Source organism: Chanodichthys erythropterus, chromosome 16, assembly GCF_024489055.1.
Source record: "Chanodichthys erythropterus isolate Z2021 chromosome 16, ASM2448905v1, whole genome shotgun sequence".
Taxonomy (NCBI): Eukaryota; Metazoa; Chordata; class Actinopteri; order Cypriniformes; family Xenocyprididae; genus Chanodichthys; species Chanodichthys erythropterus.
Window position 1 is genome coordinate 3,925,632 of NC_090236.1, and position 17,348 is coordinate 3,942,979.

The following is a 17,348-nucleotide window of genomic DNA, read 5'->3' on the forward strand; positions in this document are numbered from 1 at the left end:
TTTCCACCGCAAACAGTACCCTTACTTGATAGGCGTGGTGTAGCCGGAAAATAGTAATCGACGTCATTCTCGCGCGAAGAAGAAAACGATATAGTAAACAACAATGGAGGACATACTACAGCAGATCTTGTTCTTGCTTCTTGGCTTGAGGCTGTCTGTCACAAAAAGAAGACGAGTTTTGCATTCGGCGTTTCGGAATACCAAGATTGCAAAGTTCAGACGTCCATGACGCAGCACCTACCAGCAAGCGGAGGAGAAACCCTGCGTAATTTAAAAACTGTTTTACTGTGTCATGAAATGTAGTTTTAAAAGTTTTTCAGGCGAGAATGTAGTTGTTTAAATCTCAAATCTTTGGTTAATTTATAAAGATTTGCGCCTATTTGAAAATTTGATCTGACGTTGTCGGAGTTGTGAGATCCAGGCGATCACCGGGCGCTCAGTGCTAATGTACCCAGCCGAGAGCAGCTGTACCTCGGCTAGTCCTTCTGACATTCGCCGCTGGCTCTGATGTCTCTGTGATGGTTAAAAATAAGATATCATTCATCTTGTGTATAACGGGCAATCTTTGGTCTCATGAATTTATAATTTGTTCCCGGGCAAATCGTTTTGGCCGAGGGGAAAATGAAGTTTTATAACTTTATATATTCATTTAACGTTTGACTGAATTGTTTGCTCGTCTTTATTTCTTATTGTATAGCTTCTCATATTTTATTTATAATGGTTATTATTGATAATTAAAACTGACGTTTAACAAAAAGAGAAGGTTGTTTTGTCTTATTTCATTTTATTATAGGCTACAAACAGTGAAGATAATCAGAGTACATATTGCCTGAACCACACATTAATAGGTTTCATATTTTTTAAATAAAAACGAAAAGAGGCAGGGTTGTGTTTTATATTTTGTTTTGTTATATAACCTACATGAAGTGAAGATAATCAATGCACGTGTTGTCTGAACCACATTTGTGTGTGGCGCCTCTTTTGTTGTCATTCCCCTTGTAGCACGTGCAAGTGACGATTCTCTGTCAACCAATCAACGTTCTGCAGAGTGTAGCTCCACCCTTTTGGAACGGTACTGTTGTGTTTGGTACCCCAACGAAAGGGTCCCAAAAAAGGTTCGGAATTAGGGTACCATTCACAACTTTTGACAATGGAAACGGAAAAAAATGTGTACCGTACCGAACCGCACCGCTCAGTGGAAACGAGGCAAAAGACTATAGAATAACACAAGACGCGTCACTCGTATTGTTTTGAATGGGAGAAAGTGAAATGCGCAATAAGTCCCGCCTTCTAAATAAGAGCCAATCACTGATTGGTAAATTCGTCGTGTCACTGCAGCGGCTGTTAGAAGCTCTGGTTCCTATAGAAACAGTCAGACGCGCGTCTCCGAAATGAGACGCAAGAGATGTGCATTTTGGATTGCGCATGCGCATGAGCTTGATCCAGACTGGAAAATACCGTTTTTTTGTCATGATTCGAGCGTCTAGAACAAAAGGTATGAGAAAGTTGTTGTCAGATTTCATTGGTGATTTCAAATATGAAATTTAATCGAAAGCTTGCCAAAAAGCTTTGAAGAATTTGATGTTTCCCCATTCAAAGAGATAGGAGCTGCACTTGAATGCCCGAGAGGCATTTCAAAGATGGCTGCGAGTGAAATGACTTGTCTTAAAGGGACTTTGCTAGAAACTACCAATGAAAAGGTTTTTCATATCCATTTGACCTCAAAGCATATAAGGCCCTCCGTGAACTCTGGTACCCCCCTAAGTGGGTGCTGACCTCAGGTTGGGAACCACTGCTTTAAAGAAGTTCAGCTTTTAAAAATGCATCTTGAGTACTTCAATTCAGGAACATGTGGTTTGTGTGTGTGTCATACCCTCTGAGCTCTGTCTCAGGGCGTAGGCCTTCATTCTGAAAGCAGTTCTGAATCTCTCTCTGTTACTGAACCCTGCTGGTTTGCCCTCTTTTGAAGGACTCTCCTCAATCGCCTCCGCCGGGCCACAGTTCCCTGACACACTTTCAGGATTCGCAGCAGGCATCATCACACGGGCCCTTACGGTCGATGGTCTCGGAGTTGACAGCCGCACGCGTTCCAACAAACTCAATTTCTGACTGATGAAGAGACAGAATAACAGATGAGTTGAATCTCAGAGCTCTGAACACATTTTTTGATTATTCTTTAAAATTTTGTAATTCTTATTGAATGTTCTCAAAAGACAAAACCGTCTCTCTCTCTGTTTGAAGTGGGAGAGGAATGGATGATGATAGCGTCGTACAAAATAAAATGAAAATTCCATTGACTTACAATTTTTAATGTAAAAATATTTCTAAAATTGTATTACAATATATCCACATATGGATAAACATCTTTTTTTTTTTAAAGAAATAAGTACTTTTATTTTGCAAGACTGCACTAACAATATTAATAAAGATATTTATAATTTGACAAAAGATTTCTATTTTAAATAAACACTGTTCTTTTGAACATTCTATTCATAAAAGAATCCTGAAATATATCAATTTACTTAATATGATTTATAAGCTGTTTTCCACATAGGGACCAAAAATGGATCAAATGGACCAAAAGGATTTTGAATATTGCCATCTTTGTGGGGACATAGGGTACACCTGAACCAAACACACACACACACACACACACACACACACACACACACACACACACACACACAAACTCTTCCTGCAGGAGAAACTAAACCCTTCCCAAGAAACAACGCAGGGCATTCTACTGTGAAGGGTCCCCAAGGATGGACACACAAACACACACACACACACACTCACACACACATACAGACTATGCACTGCGGCACACACAGCATCTCTTGAGTACAGTGAAAAGAAGAAGATTGAAGTGGTGAGAGGGACTGAAACATCTTGAAATACTCCACAATTACAGCTGATTACCAACCAGTTACTGATACAACACTTTCCCACACACACACACAAAACACAATCTGTCTACAGTCGATTCAAACTGTCTGAGAGGGTTTTAATGATTGAAAAATGACTCTGAGTGTTTACAGTATGTGTGTGTGTTTGTTGTAGACAGGAGCTCATAGGACATACAGGAAAGCAGTGAAAACTTGAGAACAGACAGGATGAGAATCAACGCATAGATTTCACGTAAAAAAATAAATGGAGCAAAATATCATGAGCTACTTAGTGTGTGTACGATCCAGTTTCTCCATTTTGGACTTGTTTTAGTAGGTCATTGATAATGTCAGGCTGCAGGTTTCCCAGCTATTTGCCTTTCTGAGTGTGTGTGTGTGTGTGTGTGAGTATTTGTACCAGTGGGTCAGGTTTTGCTTACATTGCAGGGACAAAATGTCTGCTAAAGGATGTTAAGGTCTGAAATCATCTACACACTAGATAAACTTGTAATGAAAATGCAAAACCGCAGAAAGGTTTGTGTGAAGATTCAGTTTAACGGATATATAAAGAAGGGAATCATAAGAAATTCTGATTCCACTAAAAGGGTTAGTTCACCCAAAAATAAAATTCTGTCATTTATTACTCACCCTTATGTCGTTCCACACTTGTATGACCTTTGTTCGTCTTCGGAAAACAAATTAATATATTTTTGATAAATTCCGATGGCTTAGTGAGGTCTCCATTGCCAGCAAGATAATTAAAACTTTCAGATGTTCAGAAAGCTACTAAAGATACATTTTATGTGACTACAGTGGTTCAACCTTAATGTTATGAAGAGAGACGAGAATACTTTTTGTGCGCCAAAAAACCAAAATAACCACTTTATTCAACAATATTTAGTGATGGGCAATTTCAAAACACTGTTTCATGAAGCTTTGAAGCTTTACGAATCTTTTGTTTCGAATCAGTGGTTCGGAGTGCATATCAAACTGCCGAATTCACGTGATTTCAGAAAACGAGGCTTCATTCAATCATAAGTGTTTCGAAATTTTAATGGTTCACCACTGGGGGGCGTGACTTTGGCAGTTTGATACTCGATCCGAACCACTGATTCAAAACAAAAGATTCGTAAAGCTTCAAAGCTTCATGATGCAATGTTTTGAAATCATCCATCATATATTGTTGAATAAAGTTGTTATTTTGTTTTTTTGGTGCACAAAAAGTATTCTCGTCGCTTCATTACATTAAGGTTGAACCACTGTAGTCACATGAACTGATTTAAATATGTCTTTTGAAAGTGTTAATTTGCCGTGGTTTTTAATTTTTGTAATTTTCTTTATTTTTATTTTATTGTACAGCACGGTGGTTAATTATGTTGTTTTATTATGTGCTCTATAAATAAAGTTGCTGGCAATGGAGGCCTCAGTGAGCCATCAGATTTTATCGAAGATGAACGAATGTCTTGTGGGTGTGGAAGAACATGAGGGTGAGTAATTAATGGCAGAATTTTCATTTTTGGGTGAACTAACCCTTTAACAAATCTATTATCCATTCTTGTACTGAATGCTTTCGAAAAAACAGTGCTCCCAATCAATAATTAGTTTTAACTAAAAAATACAATACTTTGGTACAGAGCCCCCAAAGGGACATTGTGATGGAAAAAAATTGAGATGGGAAAAAAATATATATATATTTCAGTAATTTTGCATTTTTTCACAAAACCTTTATGCATCCCCCAATAAATTTTGCATTCATCTGCAAAACTTTCTTTCTCTCAAAACTTTTGCAAAACTTTGTTTTCCTGCAGTTTTTTATGATGGAAATATTATGTGGTGAGTGGGTTTGCGAGACAATGCTTTTCGGGGGAATGTAATACCATAATGAGACAACTTAAACCTTTGGTGAGCAAATGCAAAGTTTTTTGGAGCAACACAATACTTTTGCTAGAGAACGCAAGTTTTGTGAATGAACACAAAAGCTCTGAAATATAATTTATTCCTGCCATCTCATTTTTTCCCCATCGCCGTGTTTCTTTAGGTACTAATGATCTTTTTTTTTAATACAAAAGTACCTTTTATTACAACAAAACTGTTTAGAATGTGTATATTTTAACTACATGTTGTCATATAAACAAGCACTCAATAATTATGCTGATTTCAGTCTGATCTGTGAATCATTTTGACTGATTTGCTGAAAAGAATCAGTTCATAGGAGTCGTTTGTTCCCAAATTGGACTACTCTGCACTGTCGACAATGCAATAGAAAGATGTGCTGTCTGTTTATTGTCTTTGTATTGTATTAAGACATTCAAGAACAGTTACCAAACCAAACATCAAGAAAAGAAGAAACCAGTTCTGAAGAAAAAACAGTTCTTGATTCACAACCTTAGGTAGATAAAATATCTTTAGCTCAGTAATGTGTGGGTGGTCTGGTTTCTCCATTTGGACTTGTTTGGTAGGTCATTGGCAGTGATAATGTCAGGCTACAAGTTTCCCAGCCAACTTGTTTACATGGATGTTTGCGTAGGTGTGTGTTTTGCACTTGCGTATTAGCAGTATTAATGTGTAATCTGATCTCTGATCTGGACTGAACATGGATTACAGGTCTCGGGTCAGGCGACACAAACAAGCACAGCACTCAATCCAACTCTCCCTCTGTTTCTATCTGTAAATCTTCTGTCTTTTAATAAACAGACTGTCAGGCAAGTGTCCAGGTCAAGGACAACTGATACTCATGATTATTATATACGCAGTCCATCTTTGTCACGGCTCGTCATGCTTAGACCACTAATAACACTTCCCATCATTTTCCTTACAGTGACACGGACGTCACACATCCAGCCGTCCATTAAATTCTCCCACACACACTCATAGTCCCTCTCCCTCGCTCTGCTTTGACACCATCATCTATCAGTGATCCATAATTCACTCTTTTCTAATGGACTCTGTAATATCACATATAGAACTACTGTCCACAGGTCCCCAAACTAAGAACGAGCTCTCACAATCTCACACACACAGAAACGCACTGCTGGTCATTACGCCTTTGGCACTGAATTAATGGAGGTGGTGGTTATTAGGAGTTATTTAAGGAAACACATTTCACAGATTCATTAATCTCACACTTCACAGAGATGCTGTAAATCTTTAAGACAGCAAGAGACAAAGAGAATGAGAACGATTGAGAGAGAGACTTACCTAGCCATAACCTCAAGAGGGTCCTTCCTGCAGATGACGGGAACAACACAAACATTTAGTTTAACCAGATAACTGCAACAGCAACAAAAATGTCCGTTCACAACAGTCCTTTTGAATATTCACTAATATATATATATATATATATATATATATAACAAATATATCAAAATATAGAAAAATATATATCAATTTGTTTATATGTTGCTAGTTATAAGTTACTAAAATGAAACCACAACGGTAAGCATCAATAAGGGAGCACTTTAAATAATACTAAATTAAAAGTTTAAATTTATTTCTTTTTTTAAGATGAAATGTGTAATTTTAGCATCATCAAACATAATTGTAAAAGTAAATACTAGTGATGCACAGAAATTTTGGCAACCAAAAACTATTTTGGTTTTCGGTTTTGGCCGAAATAGTTTTTAGTCTATGCGGTTTTCTGTTGATGTTTGAACAAAACTTCATGAAAAATTATTTTGTAGCACACCTGCCATCCAATAATCACAATGAGCTGAGTGCTTAATATGAAAGAAAGTCTCAACTTTCAAATTCTGTCAACATTATCATTAAAAATTAAAACAATAAATGTAGTTTTGGTGTACTTTAAAGTGGTGTGACAGATCGCTGTAGCCGTCTCAGTTCAAGCGGCACGTGGAATGATCACCTCTTCTTTTTTACTACTCATTATAGCACAAAAAAGCATGACTGAACATCAGAAGGTATGTTGAAAGAAATGGTACAACTTACTGAAATGGATCATGTCTTATGTAATCGTTCAATTACTGTTTCAACTGGGGAAAGACGTCAATAAAACAGCTTGTGAACAATGTCACTTAAAAAAAAAAAAAAAAAAAAATTTCAGACCATCACTAGTAATTATATAAAATAATGACTTCCATTGGCCGGACAAACAGATAGTCTTGCCAGTGTTATTTTAGTATTATGTTTATACTATTATATTTTTATTAATATTTTGAGTCACCTTGTATTTTAATATTTTCATTTTTCATTTTAAATTTAGTTTAGATTTTGGCAATTCTGTTATGTGTTTTTGTCATTTTATTATTATTATTATTATTTTTAGAAATTACTATTTAGGTTTAATTCATTTTTATATCAATTTTAGTTTTTCATTATTTCCAGTTAGTAACTTTTGTGCTTCAAATTAAACTTAAGTTTTTCATCTAACATTTATATTTTATTACAGCTTTATTTTAATTTAAAAAAAAATATTGTAATTTTTTTTAGATTTAGTTAACAATAATAACTCTGAGTCCTGCCACCAAACCCGTGCCAGTATTTGAGCCAGTGTTGCCTGTCCAGGGATCAAGGTTTGAATGCTTATCATGATCCTGTTAGCCCCTGCTGGTAGATATTGTAACTACACCATCTGGCTGCAAAAAACATCTTTCCCCAGTGATAGCCATTCAAGAATATTCTGTCTGAATACTTTATGTATTCTGACAGTTTTTTTTTTTTTATGCAAACAACATATAAATTACAAATATTTTAATTAATTATAGTAGATATTTTACTAGCATCCTCTTAAAAGGCTCAGGATAGTTGCTAGTGAACAATTTGAGACAATGTGCATTAATCTTGGAATTTTAACTATCAAACAAGTACCAGATTTCACTGATTTAGAATTTTTTACTGAAATTTAATTTCACATTATGAGAAGATTTTAATATGCTCAAATATGGCTTATTTATTACAAGTATTTATTTTTTTTTTTTTATCACATCTGCTGTTCAGGAAAGTCTTTTTTTCATTATGATGGAATAGTAAATTGTCCACACACAAGTGTGAGTACCTCACTGTAACCTCTAGTAGACCTCTAGATGATGCTGTCTCTGCATGCAGACAAACACAGATGAATATAAACAAAATAAATGAACATTCAAGAGATGCACAGAAATCATGAGAATAACATAAGTGAAAATGACTATCACTGAAATCATAAAAACCCAGGCATAAAATGAAACCATGATGATGACAAACATAAAGTTAAGCAAACTAAAATAATACATAAATACTGAGAGATTCAATTTTTTTTTTTTTTTTTTTTTTTTTGTGAGACATATTGTATGTGTATGAGACCTGAAGCATGGCAGAGAGATCACAGTCTCATAGAATCTCCATGTGGCAATGAGATCGTCTCTGACGGGGTTGGTGGAGTAGTATCTCCATGCAGCCTGAAACCAATATTAAATATTGAATGTCAAGCAAATGTGCAGAGGAATAAGCTTAAAAGCAGTACATTTACTGCTGATGTTAGTTTATAGTCAAGGGTTTGTTGGCATGTTTCTGCTTACCTGTATTAGTGAAGCTGCAGGATGTCTGCGTTTCTCAAAGTGTTTCTGCCTGTGCTGTTCCTGAACTTTCAGAGCCAGACCAGAACCAAGAATACCCTACAAACATAACCAGATCATACCGAACCAAGAAACTGTTTCAATGTTTTGAAAAACACAAACCAAATGATGTTGGGTTCCTACAGTGCAAAACATACAGTGAGAGCAGTGTAGTCCATTTGATTCCAAAACAAATTACTCTTATGAATCGTTTCTTTTTAGTGAAGCAAACACATACAGCTTACAACTTACAATTTTAGCTTGCATTTCTTGTGTGTTACCAATCAGTTAGTGATTGGTTGTTCACATGACAATGCATAATTAAAGATACACAACACAGTGTCCTAGCCAGATGTGGCAAGATGCTGCAACACGTGATAAAATGTATCTTTTCCATGTTAATCAGTGTTTTTGTACTCCAGCCGAGACGGCGATATGCGATACGGTTTCTATTTTTCTGTGATTTCATGGCTGGAACATCAACACAAAGTATGATAATGATAATCTCAGGTACTGTTAATATGCTTTATTTAATTTTAAAAGCATCTAATGTGAGTTTGAATATCATTTTGTGGGTCATTTATAGCTGTACTGAAAGCAACAATGGACAATTTACCTCAGATCTTGAAAATAAATAAAATGAAACAAGAATTGATTTTGTTGCATCTCGTAGTCACGTCACATCTAGTGTGGACAGACAAATTGCTTGTCGCTGGAAGCTTATCGCATGTGTCTTGTTAGGACACAGTGTAATGAGTTTTGTCAGTGATATGTGAGTCAGCTTCATACATCTCTATGCTATTTCAAGATGAGATGCACCTTAACAGTTATATTGTAATAGTGTAAATGTTGAGCTGTACTCACGGCTGGAAGAGCAAAAAACGACACACCAATAAGAGCGAAGGTCCCAGCCAAAAGACGACCTGCCCACGTCTTTGGGGTCTTGTCACCATATCCAATGGTTGTCAAGGTGATCTGACACAGGAGTGAAATCATATGTCATCAAGTGTGATTAAGGCTAGAACGACTAAGAGGCTATCAAAGTACTTGAGTTATAAAACCATTAAAAAGGTAGTATTAATGGAGCTGCTGTCAACGTCAGGAAAAGAGCTGCTATAAAACCATCTCAATCAGTAATACTAATGGAACTGATGTAAAATCCTCACGAATGGTGGTGTTAATGGAGATGCTGTAAAAGGTATTGCCTTACATTTAAAAAATCACTTTTGACCTTGTTCCTATTAAATCGACTTTTGCTTGTCAATATGGAGAAAAGCTTTTACACATGTTTACCATAGCAGTTCAAATCACAGAATAGGTGCATAAAAATGTCAAGAGTGAGCACGTTTTTTTTTATACAAATTATATTTTTGCATATTTGTGGAGCTGTTCTTTTCAGCAGTTTTCATATATTCACTCTGCACAACCGAGAAGTCATGCAGGTTTCGTACAAACAAAGTGGACATCATTGGCATTGTATGACTTTTAAAGTTGACTTTTAGAGCTGCGTTATAAGAATTTCTTTGGATTCGGTTCATTTTAATATTACTTCCTTACACAGGGCACGGCAGTGTGAGCATTTCATTTGCATTCACGGTCACTAAAAATAGATGTGTGCAAACTGTAAACTTATTTAGGAGCAGTGCTGGGTAGTATTACATGTAATTTAGATTATATGATCACATTCCAAAAATTAAGTACTTGTAATTAGATTATATTATATTTTAAAATACTCGTAATCAGACTACAGTTACTTTTCTACTGATTACATGATTACATGTTATTCTCACATTTCTCCGTACTTCTACTTTTTTTTTTTTTTTTTTTTTTTACATTTTCTTTCCTAAAAAAGGCTACCGTGTTATATATACTGTATTAAGAAGGTCTTCCATGTTTGTGGAATTGCACTGGTCAGGTGACCATCACTGAAAACTGAGACCCACATAGCATTTTATCAGCAAGTGTTTTCTCAACATTGTATATCTAATCAGCTACTGACGAACACAATTATTATTTGAATTATCACTCAGCGAGTCATTTAACCATGTATGAAGGCTTTTTTCTTTCAAACACATTGAATTTCATATTTAAATGAAATGCAGGGATTCCAAAACTGACCGAACTTTTACCTAATATATTTACTTTAAGTATAGCCTGAGATTGTTAATATGTTAGGTCAATAATAAAATTAAGTTCAAGGTTCTCTGATTAATGGTTACATGACATGCTGGTAAACAAATTCAATATTTCATCTTTTTTAGTAAGTGTTTTATTTTCATTGTTTTTATTTTAAAATTGTTTATTTTTTTCTGATTTAATTACTTAATAGCTTTTCATTGAACTCATGAACCCCCTGCAGTTTCATTACCAACCCCAGCCTGGGAAACCCTGCTGTAATGTAATATTTAATGCACTTCATGTTGTTTATAACAAAGAATGGAGTATATTTTCTTTCTCTTTGTATTTTTATATCAATACGGTACAAGATTATTCTATTCAAATCAATGTGATACACTAGTTAGGTCAAAAATAATCTAAAAGTAATCAAAGTCTGATTACATTACCTTAAATGTGTAATGTAATGGATTACATTATGGACTACAGTTTTTGTCATGTAATTTGGAAACAGTAACCATATAATTTGAAAGTAATCTACCCAGCTCTCTTTAGGAGTATGTCTGCAAAAAAAAAGTGGGTCCCCGCAGACCCTTAAAAGGTCTTAAATCACTTGTTTTTCAAATATAAGGTCTTATTCTAAATTCTTAAATAAATATCTCAAATGCTATAACCAAAGTCCTAATTAGCAGTTTAAGATGTCTTAAAGTATTAGTTCACTTTATAATGAAAATTACCCCAAGTTTTACTCACTCTCAAACCATCCTAGGTATATATGACTTTCTTCTTTCTGATGAGTTATATTAATAAATTTCCTAACGCATCTAAGCTTTTTAATGACTTTGAGCGATACCAATGAGTATGAGCTGAAGAAAGTGCTTCCATCCATATACAAAATCCATATTTTACTTTATAACTTGTTAAATATGGATATTTTTCTTACACAAATGCATCGCTTCGCTTCAGAAGAACCCCCCGGAGCAGTGTGAAGTATGTTTTTAATGGATGGATGCACTTTCTTTGGCTTCATACTCATTGGTCCCGTTCACTGCCATTATAAAGCTTGGGGTAATTTTCATTTTAAAGTGAACTAATTCTTTAAATCATTTTGCATGTAAAAGTCTTGTAACCCTTTACTGAAGAAAAACAAATTATTTGATACATTTTCATTGTGCCCCTCACTTTTTTATGTGCTTGCACATGTGGAACATGTAGGGAAAAAAGTAAATGTAAAGCCTTGTTGTAATTTATATTCTGCATTCTATTTGTTACCAGAAATTGAAAATAATTTGATAGGCATTCTCAATTCAATTCAAAGAAAGTTAGGAATGCGTGTGAGTGTCGTGTGTAATTCTCACCAGTCCCCACCAGAGGGCATCTGCATAGGTGTCAAAGTCCTGCGGGGCTGGTGTTGGGGAGGCTCCATCAGGGTCTATTAGCTCCGCGGTGACGTCATCCTTCTCAACCAGGTACACCAGGAAGGAAGCCAGGATCAATGACAGGAAGCCGATGTACCATGCTGTGATTAGCTCCTGACCACACACACCAGCCAGGAAACACATACAGTTGTATTGTCTGCGGTACTGAGATCAAACTTCACCAGACACTGATATGTGATTGTTTGTGCTTACATATATACTTTGTATGAGTGTGTGTATCGCAGATCATAGCAGTTTCGAGAGATGATTGTGCGTGTGTGTACTATGGATTGTGTGTATATTGCCGACCCCATCGGTTTATATGAACATGCTTGACATGATTTAAACAAGCAGGACATGCTCTTAGATGTTGATTCAGGGGTACGTCCTGTTTGCGTACATCACGTCAAGCGCACAGATACCTTGCTGTGTGTGTATATTGCAGATCCCAGCAGTTTCCAGGTGCCTCCACGGCGGTCCATTCGTAGCATCCGAAGGATCTGCAGGAAGCGCAGACTGCGCAGCGACGTGGCCAACACATTTCCCTGGTTACGTACGGCAACCACCGGCACCGAAGCGATCAGCACAAAGATATCTGAGAACATAGAGAGTACCCGTATTGCACAGGGGGGAAATACAAGTCTCTTATGCTCACCAAGGTTGCATTTATTTGATCAAAAATACAGTAAAAACAGTAATACTGTCAAATATTATTACAATTTAAAATAAATGTTTTCTATTTTAATATATTTCAAAATGTAATTTATTTCTGTGATGGCAAGACTGAATTTTCTGCATTATTAGTCCAGTATTTAGTGTCACATGATCCTTCAGAAATCATTGTAATATGACATTTCTTATTATCATATTTGAAACAGAAATATTTTGTAACATTATAAATGACTTGACTGTCTTTTTTGATCAATTTAAAGGCACAATATGTAATTTTAACCACTAGAGGTCGCTTATTCAAAACAAAGTTGTAGCTTGACGATGCCTTGATTTCACGGAATCGTGGAAAGTGTTGCCTTCATGTCTACATCCAGTGGAAAAGAATCCGACGGGACTCAGGCAGAAATCATATTCTCGGATTAGCTAATGTATTAAAGATTAATTAAATCAAGAAAATGAGATTTAAAGAACAAGACTTACTGTGTTGAGCTATATAACAGTGATTAGTTTTCTGTTGATGAATGTATTCAAATAGTTGCTCCCCTGTCTAATAAAACACATAATTAAAAAGCATCTTTGGTGTGTCCATGGTTTCTACAAAATAAAACCGAAAACTGAGGGTAATGCATGTATGATGTCACTGATAGGTGACGCATGGACAAGGTCCATGTCCTGGTTAAAACTGCTTATTTGTCTGGATTTAAACCCTCTTGAAACATTTGGGATAATATAAGTACACAAGTCAACAAAATACATAACATTGTTCAAGTGTTTTTTGTATATTTTAATCCAAAACTCTTACATATTGTGCCTTTAATGTGTCCTTGCTCAATGAAAGAATTTATTTAAAAAAAAAAAAAAATGTATTGACCCCAAACTTTTAAATGATAGAGTATGTGCATATGTGTGTGTTTGTTTGTGTCAGTGTGTTTAACTCACCCAGGACACACAGTGGTTTGCGGGCGAATTTGAGCCGTCCTCTCCAGCCCTTATATCGACAGCAGCAGCCGGCAGCCCATATCCTCAATGCAAACTCACCCCCAAAAATAAAGATTGTAAATGTCTCCTACAGGTGAGAGAAACATTCTGTCATTTTCCTCTCAACCATTCAATCTCACACACTCACGCTGGACTATGCACAAAAAAACACGCACTCACCAGAATCACCAGCCAGTGAGCAGAATCTTTCTCGTGCTCTTTGAATGTTGTTAAAATCGACAGAATCAGACATCCCAAAACAATCAGAAACCTAGAGATCAAGAAACAGATTGTGAGTGTGACCTTTGACCAAAGGTTTAAATCCATGTTACTTCCGCACCCACACTCTCTTTATTTACTGTCAATATCAATAAAATGGTTAAAAAGCACAAATATATATAAAATCATAGCAATTGAAAAAAAAAACACACTGGGATGAGGATCTTTCATAGTTGCTATGGATACCTTAGCTGAGTCATGATAAAATCTTTTTTTTTTTTTTTTTTTTTTTTTTTCAGAAAGACCAGCTACCTTTAGATATAAACAATCATGATACCATTTTACCAGCAGAGGGGGCTGGTGAATGCACTGCACTACATTAGGAGAGAGAGAGAGAAAGAGAGAAAGAGATGTATTTGATATGTCCACCACACACACTTGCAGAACAATCCTATTACCAGATGCTGAGCTGGTAAGATTTACAAGCTTATTTTTTACGACAGGTAATCAGAAACCTGGTGCTACTGTATACTGTATAGGATGCTCATTAAATTTCCTTCCTGAATTTCAAGCCAAAGAGTGATGCATGATTTGCTTGCTGACCTGTGTACATATTTTATTATGAGTCTTAAGGCCTGTACACACCGGGACGAATATCGCACACGCCAGCGTTTTTCGAGACGTTTTTTGTGTTCACACCCAAGCGATTTTCGTAATTTAACAAATTTATTCTCAACATTTTATCTCGACTTTTTTCTCGAAATTTAACGGCATTTTTCTCATAATTTACCGAATTTGTTCTCGTAATTTAACAAGTTTTTTCTCGTAATTTAACAAGTTTTTTCTCGTAATTTAACGAGTTTATTCTCAACATTTTATCTCGACCTTTTCTCTAAATTTAACAAGTTTTTTTCTCGTAATTTAACGAGTTTATTCTCAACATTTATCTCCATTTTTTTTTCAAAATTTAATGAGTTTTTTCTCGTAATTTAACAAGTTTATTCTCAACATTTTATCTCGACTTTTTTCTCGAAATTTAACAACTTTAATCTCGAGATGGTTTTATTTTTTTATTATTGCTTGGCCCTAATCCTCTTCTGTAGAAAAGAGATCACTACCAAGGTTATTATAATTAACTAAAACGAAAATAAATGTTAACTGAAATAAAATAAAATATTTAAAACATTTCAACTTATTTTATTTCTGCAAGTTGCAAAAGCAACATTTATCATTTTCATTTAGTTTAACTGGATTTACTAAAATAAATAAAAATAAAATAAAATTTAATAAAAATATAGAATTATTAAAAAAATAATAATGAAAATGACAAAAAGCATGCAACAAAATGAACTTTAACTAAAATTAAAATGAATATGGAAAATGCAAAAATATATACTAGTTTCATACAGTTTAGTATCGAGATACTAAAAAGGCACTGGTTGCTACTTCTGAAACATTCTGACTTTAAATCTTTAGAAATGTACATAGAGTTGTATGGGCCATACAACATTTATACTGTAGAGTGCTGCAGGGAAGACATAAAAACCTGGAAGACTAGGCCTGTTCACACTAAGAACTATAATTATAAAGATAACTGTAACAATGAAAATATTAGTGTCCATACCAGAGGACATTAACGTTCTGTTTATTCCAAGTACGCACTGCAGTTAAAGGGTTAGTTCATGCAAAAATGACAATTATCCCATAATTTACTCACGCTCAAGCCATTCTGTCTGGGAATCTAGATGTATTGTGTGGCATTCAGCAGAGCACACATGCAGACTCACATATTTCCTTTATTGTCCTCACTCTATTTGTCAGTTGACCTGTTGGCAGTTACTATGGTTTCGCATTTGTAGGTTATATCTGTGCTGTTTCCATGGTTACACATATTCATCTCACACACACACACACACACACACACACACACACACACACTGGTACATGCTCAGCATCTGGTCTCCAGTGAAAGCTTTTAGCATCATCACACTAATAACCTCTAATGGTCATACCTCTCTCAGTTGAAGTATGTAGAATTTTCTTGAAGAGAAATGCTTCCTTTAACACAAAACGATGGAATGCCATGACTCTTTTACATGATGCTTTTACAACACAGCTGATTATAAAAAACTAACTTAAAACTAATTTCATTAATATTCAATAGGGCTTCAACAATACATTGATGCATTGCGAATCGAGAAATTATTCTGGATCGATTCTAAGATTTTCCGAATGCATCACAATTCTCTCTCGAATCGATTCTGGTCTTAGTTTTTAACAGCAGATGGCACTGTGTGCTTTAGAAACAGCCGTACTCTGCTTGCTTCCAATTCCTTACACATACCACTTGAACCTTCAATTAAATCATCATTCATAAAGTTCGAAAAGGTTAAAGCGAATTACAAGAGTGTTTGCAGTGGCCTTTTACATTAATCTCATGTCATGAAAGCATTCTAAGGTGCAAGTACATTCTCAGACTCAGCCGAACGCACGAGTGCTCTTCTTCATGAGCATTTGAGCGTGCAGTTAAAAACTAGCCTAGAGCGCCATCTGCTGTTAAAAACTAAGCTCAGAATCGATTTGAGAGAGAATTGCGATGCATTCAGAAAATCTCAGATTCGATCCACAAATCAAGATGCATCAATTTATTGTCGCAGCCCTAATATTCATAAAACTGACTTAATAAATATGTAATAAATAAGTAAATTATATATATATATATATATATATATATATATATATATATATATATATATATATATATATAGCTAACAAGGTTAATTAAACAAACACACCTGAACTGAAGACACTAATTGATCTGTAACCTAGGATACAAACAAGTGGCGGGAAACTGAGAACAAGGAGAATATGTGACAAACAGAGAGTCCAAACACAAACTGAAACGTGACAATGAGAACCAGGGGGCCGTTCTTTTCTCAGTAAGCTGGATTAGATTGATGCCAATTTGGCATGATCTTGGATTGTTCGGTTCTTCAACGCTCATCCTGGACTGGCTGTCATAGCAACAGGTCCGTAAGCTCAAACCTGCTCGAGAGCAGACTTATTTCATGTAAACAGGATTAGATTGCATCTTTATAAGAGGAGGTGATGCTTAAAGTCTGTCTCAGCCACTGCTACTTTCCCACAAGTGTACCCTAATGTAAACCAGGGACAATAATAATGATTTAAAAATAAATTTGCAAATAATATTATAATGTCGTGTAGTACATCATAACAGCCAGTTTTACTCACTGAGAAATTCATTCATGAGGGAATAATTACCTAATAATTTTATTGGAGTCTTACACACTTGATGTACAGATGCTGTGCATGCATTAACCCTTAAATGCATACTATTCACTACCCTCCTCCTCGTTAATTTTTTAAAGTTAGACATCAACCTTCTTGGTATTCCTCAATCAATTTATTATAAAGAATAAAATCATAAAATTATAAAAGAATGCCTATTTTTGCATTCATTTTTTGTAAAAATTGTATAGGGTCGCTAACGA

General features: G+C 35.3%; 1 protein-coding gene across 1 annotated transcript in view; it reads right to left on the bottom strand.

The window, feature by feature from the left end:
• kcnq3 (potassium voltage-gated channel, KQT-like subfamily, member 3) overlaps positions 1-17,348 on the bottom strand; it is a 49,462-nt gene that overhangs the window by 3,970 nt on the left and 28,144 nt on the right. Inside the window, exons 2-10 of the mRNA XM_067362742.1 lie at positions 13,798-13,888; positions 13,579-13,705; positions 12,390-12,562; positions 11,908-12,081; positions 9,299-9,409; positions 8,399-8,494; positions 8,184-8,278; positions 6,084-6,110; positions 1,874-2,109 (exon numbers count right to left, since the gene is read on the bottom strand). Of these exons, the coding sequence (XP_067218843.1) occupies positions 1,874-2,109; positions 6,084-6,110; positions 8,184-8,278; positions 8,399-8,494; positions 9,299-9,409; positions 11,908-12,081; positions 12,390-12,562; positions 13,579-13,705; positions 13,798-13,888 (1,130 nt within the window). The remainder of the gene's footprint in view (positions 1-1,873; positions 2,110-6,083; positions 6,111-8,183; positions 8,279-8,398; positions 8,495-9,298; positions 9,410-11,907; positions 12,082-12,389; positions 12,563-13,578; positions 13,706-13,797; positions 13,889-17,348) is intronic.